This window comes from Amphimedon queenslandica, unplaced genomic scaffold, assembly GCF_000090795.2.
Source record: "Amphimedon queenslandica unplaced genomic scaffold, v1.1 AMPQUscaffold_13171, whole genome shotgun sequence".
NCBI lineage: Eukaryota > Metazoa > Porifera > Demospongiae > Haplosclerida > Niphatidae > Amphimedon > Amphimedon queenslandica.
In genome coordinates this window covers 102,830-107,399 of record NW_003546593.1, presented here as the reverse complement: position 1 = coordinate 107,399, position 4,570 = coordinate 102,830, and the positions used below count along the sequence as shown (strand labels likewise).

The 4,570-nt window shown below is 34.5% G+C and overlaps 1 protein-coding gene across 1 annotated transcript in view; it reads right to left on the bottom strand.

Annotated features, from left to right (window-relative positions):
* Positions 1-262: 262 nt before the first annotated feature.
* The window catches only part of LOC100638909 (long-chain-fatty-acid--CoA ligase 1-like), a 4,866-nt gene continuing 558 nt past the window's right edge, over positions 263-4,570 (bottom strand). The window contains exons 3-16 of the mRNA XM_020000600.1: positions 4,402-4,469; positions 4,245-4,346; positions 3,844-3,943; positions 3,611-3,783; positions 3,523-3,555; positions 3,321-3,443; positions 3,041-3,121; positions 1,949-2,083; positions 1,821-1,903; positions 1,545-1,695; positions 955-1,287; positions 714-908; positions 534-605; positions 263-479 (exon numbers count right to left, since the gene is read on the bottom strand). Coding sequence (XP_019856159.1) covers positions 339-479; positions 534-605; positions 714-908; positions 955-1,287; positions 1,545-1,695; positions 1,821-1,903; positions 1,949-2,083; positions 3,041-3,121; positions 3,321-3,443; positions 3,523-3,555; positions 3,611-3,783; positions 3,844-3,943; positions 4,245-4,346; positions 4,402-4,469 — 1,790 coding nt within the window. The 3' untranslated portion in view covers positions 263-338. The remainder of the gene's footprint in view (positions 480-533; positions 606-713; positions 909-954; positions 1,288-1,544; positions 1,696-1,820; positions 1,904-1,948; positions 2,084-3,040; positions 3,122-3,320; positions 3,444-3,522; positions 3,556-3,610; positions 3,784-3,843; positions 3,944-4,244; positions 4,347-4,401; positions 4,470-4,570) is intronic.

Here is a 4,570-nt window from a genome sequence, read left to right as displayed (position 1 = left end):
TCATTTACTGTAGCTAAAAGAAATGGGGACATAATAAAGTATGGACCTTTTGGAAAATGGGGCATTGAGGCTTTCAATGTGCGTGGAAATATCATTGGAATATATGGAGAATCAGGAGCGAACATAAATAAGATTGGTGCATACTATGTATCAGAACAACTTTAGCTGAACTGCTGTTATATCTAAATGCTACTACCGCAACTTGCTTCATTTTGCTAAATTGCTATTCATTAATTTTTAATTAAATGTTGCTATACACTTAATCAGTTGAGGGAGAAGTTTTCAATATTATATAAACAATAGTTTAAAGTTAGGATAGGAGGACTGTTCTATAAGTGCTAAGCAGGGAGCTGAGAGTACATTTCAACAATGTCTGGCATATACTTGGTACGAGCTGCTGGCCTTTTCAGCTTAAAAGTTGGAGTCAGTAGATCATTCTCAACAGAGAATGCAGTGGAAGTGAGTTCTATAGCTTTAGGCTGTATAAAAAGAACAGGAATACTGTAAAATGTACTTGAAAAAGTTACACTTACTATTTCCAAGGAACTCAGGCCATCTCTCTTCCCCACATTATATAAATCTTCAAATATGGCTTTCTTTACTTCCTGTAAATAATATAAAAATACAGTAGCATATTTCAATAATTTTGCAGTACTATACCTTCAAAAAATAAAAATTACTATAAAATAGCAAAATTTATTACTTCAAGTTACCTCATCAGTGCAGAGTTCTTCAAATGATTTGCCTCCTTTGTCATGTTCCCCTGCCCATTGCATCAGTACTTCTTCATCCGGTACTACAATAGCCACACAGCTGCTCCTCAGACTGTCTCCATATAGAAACATTTGAGCAATGAAAGGAGACCGACTGCAGACATTTTCAACTTTCTCTGGAGCAATATACAATCCCTTTAAGAAATAATAATAATTTGTAATAATGGAGAGCTTCTTTTACTTGTGAGAGTTTAAAAATGTGCTTGACTCTATCAGTTATCTTGAGTGTTCCATTAGGCAGCCATTTACCAATATCACCAGAATGAACCCAACCATCTTCATCAATCAATGCCTTCGTCTTCTCCTCTTCCTTAAAATACCCACTAGTGCAAGAAGGACCTTTAAAACATATCTCTCCTTCTCCATTTGATGCAAAGTAATTCAGATCAGGGACATCAACTACTTTAACTTTAGCTGATGGTACAGGAGGTCCAACATGCCCACAGGTGGTATCAGCAGGTAAGGACATTGTGCAACCAGAAGATGTTTCTGTTTGACCATAGCCTTCAACTATCTGTAATATAAATCATAATAAATAGTATAATAATAACAATAAAATAATTATTGTAAGATCTAGGAATAAATTTAGGAGACCAATCTAACTAAAATGGTAGATTTCAGGAGACATTAACCAAATATGAGAGACCAAAAGTCTCCTAAACTCCTTCTAGATCTAACAGTGAATTAGTAAAAGAGAACGAAGAATTAGAACGATGAAGAATGATGGAATTAGTAAAAGAGAATGAAGAGAGATGTTCAAGAATGTTTTACATAGCATCCGAAAGCCACTTGATAAAAGTAGACGACTCTCTCACTGATAGGAGCAGATCCTGTTATAATTAGCCTCACGTTTCCTCCAAGCAGTTTCTGTATGTTTCCAAACACGATATAGTCCCAAATTGAGTCCCGTCTTAGTATACCCCTAGAATAAAGCAAGTACAATGTACATGTACATAAAAATATTATGGTGTCTGTTGCAAAGCATGTTAAAAGGGGAAATGAAATCGCAAAAAATACAACCCATTTTTACTATCTCGTGACTCTCACCTTTTAACTTCAGATAGTTTACTTTTAAAGGCTGTATCAAAAAGCCACTTCTTTGTCTTGTTGGAGTTTACACCACTCAGCACCTTATGAATAATCATAAAATTAAGATGAGTATTAATCAGATTTACTTTATCATAAATCCTGTTCAGTAGGCGTGGTACTGATATGAATATGGTTGGTTTCAGAACTTGAATGTCGTTGACTAAGTTCTTAATGTCACCAAACATATAGCCCAGCTTTAATCCGTTCATAAATACAATAGCCTACAGTAAGAAAATGTTGCTTAATCGTAAAGATTTTATTATGATTTTCTAATGGACATGATCATAGCCCATGGTTTTTTCCAAAAAATGGCTCCGAAATCAACCCCAATTTTTATTACATTTTCTGATACATATTGATGTACTTATGCTACGTAGAAAGTTTGAGGTGATTCCGACTTCAATTTTTCAAGTTACGGCCATTTTAAAAAAGTAGCCAAAATCTGAAAAATACCCAAGGCTATAGCCCATGGTTTTTTCCAAAAAATGGCTCCGAAATCACCCCCAATTTTTATTACATTTTCTGATACATATTGATGTCCTTATGCTGTGTAGAAAGTTTGAGCTGATTCCGACTTCAATTTTTCAAGTTACGGCCATTTTAAAAAATGAGCCAAAATCTGAAAAATACCCAAGGCTATAGCCCATGGTTTTTTCCAAAAAATGGCTCCAAAATCACCCCCAATTTTTATTACATTTTCTGATACATATTGATGTCCTTATGCTGTGTAGAAAGTTTGAGCTGATTCCGACTTCAATTTTTCAAGTTACGGCCATTTTAAAAAAGTAGTCAAAATCTGAAAAATACCCAAGGCTATATATAGTCCATGGTTTTTTCCAAAAAATGGCTCCGAAATCACCCCTAATTTTTATTACATTTTCTGATACATATCGATGTCCTTATGCTGTGTAGAAAGTTTGAGCTGATTCCGACTTCAATTTTTCGAGTTACAGCCATTTTTAAAAAGTAGCCAAAATCTGAAAACACCCAAGGCTATAGCCCATGCTTTTTTCCAAAAAATGGCTAAAAATTTACCCCTAATTTTTATTACATTTTCTAATACATATTGATGTACTTATGCTGTGTAGAAAGTTTGAGCTGATTCCAACTTCAATTTTTCAAGTTACGGCTTAATTAATTCAAGTTAATTCACATGTGTGTATATTCATGTGCCATACCTGGACACACCTCTCCATCATGTGAGCCAATGGCAGAAATGATATATGACAATCACTAGGACTAAGAACAATTGACTCCTCCTATTAATAATAAATAATTATAATTATTATTATAATTATAATAAACACAACATCATACAATGTAGCTACAAAAATTTAGTTGAGAAAGTAAAAAAAAATGTCTGAGGTAAAAATTATGTAAAAAAAACTCTGTGTAAAAGTGCTCAAATTTTTGCTGCATATTAAAAATTTTCCGGCTATAAAAAGTATCATTACTTACTATATGCTTGCACATCCCAGAGACATTGGCTATCACGTTACCATGAGTCAGGATGACTCCTTTAGGCAGGCCTGTAGTACCACTAGTATAGCATATCGTAGTTATGTCATTTGGAGTAGGTAACTAATAAGTGTGAGTTATCGTAATAATAATTATTATCAAATTTTGATACTTTATCATTAAATTATTTTTATAATCTTACTACTGGCTCAGCTCTGTGTTCTTTCCCTTGTTCCTGTATCATTAATAATATCAATGAGAGAGAGAGAGAGAGGGTGTCATTAATGTACCTCCACTTCTTGAAAGGTGAACAGTTCCAGTCCGACATCAGCAGCTGCTTTCTTCTCATCTTCACTGACCTCTGACCCAATAGTGATGAGCTTCTTAAGACTTGGACAGTTAGATACCTGACTAATGAGACCAGACACTTTTGATGAGTGACAGACAATACACTCTATGGCAGCTATAAAGAGAGAGAGAGGGAGAAGTTTGAAGTGATACTGAAAGGTTCTTCAGTAAGTACCTTGATTAATGATGTGTGCCACAGCCTCTGGTCCAAGTGTATCATACAGTGCCACAACAATACGTGAATAAGCATGACAGCTTTGTTCAATAATCGTCCACTACATTAAAAACACACTAACAGATGCCATTGGTAATAGACAGAGACACACGGTCAATAGGTGAATGTGTCAATGAGTAAATGAATGAAGGAGTGTGCAGAATAGCAGACACTACAAAGATTAAGCCTACCATCCACTATTCAACTTTGCGGTTACTTTGATCTTATGGCAACTTTGTTCCCTAAAATAGAACCGAGTTCTATTTTAGGGAACAGTGTTGCCATAAGAACAAAATAACCACAAAGTTTCTTTCAACAAAGTTGAATAGTGGATGGTGGGCAGGATTAGACTCTCATTTTACTTCAATGCAATTTGATGAATATACTCCAAGAAATGTCTCTTGTCCTGCTGCTACACCAATTTTACTGAGACCGGATCCAAAGTTCATAAACCTTTCCTCTACCTAAAAGATCCCAATGATTATAATCGTACATTTATAAATATTATTATTTATTTACTTCTGAATATGTCAGCCATTGATAAGGTGAGGTTTTTGTCTCTCTCCATCCTAAGCAGTGGCCATCATCTAAAGATTGAAGAGTTAGTTAAAGGAGAAGATGGTTAAAAGGAGTGAGAAAGTTTAGATTCATTATTAAATTAAATAAATGTATACTCATGATAAAAATG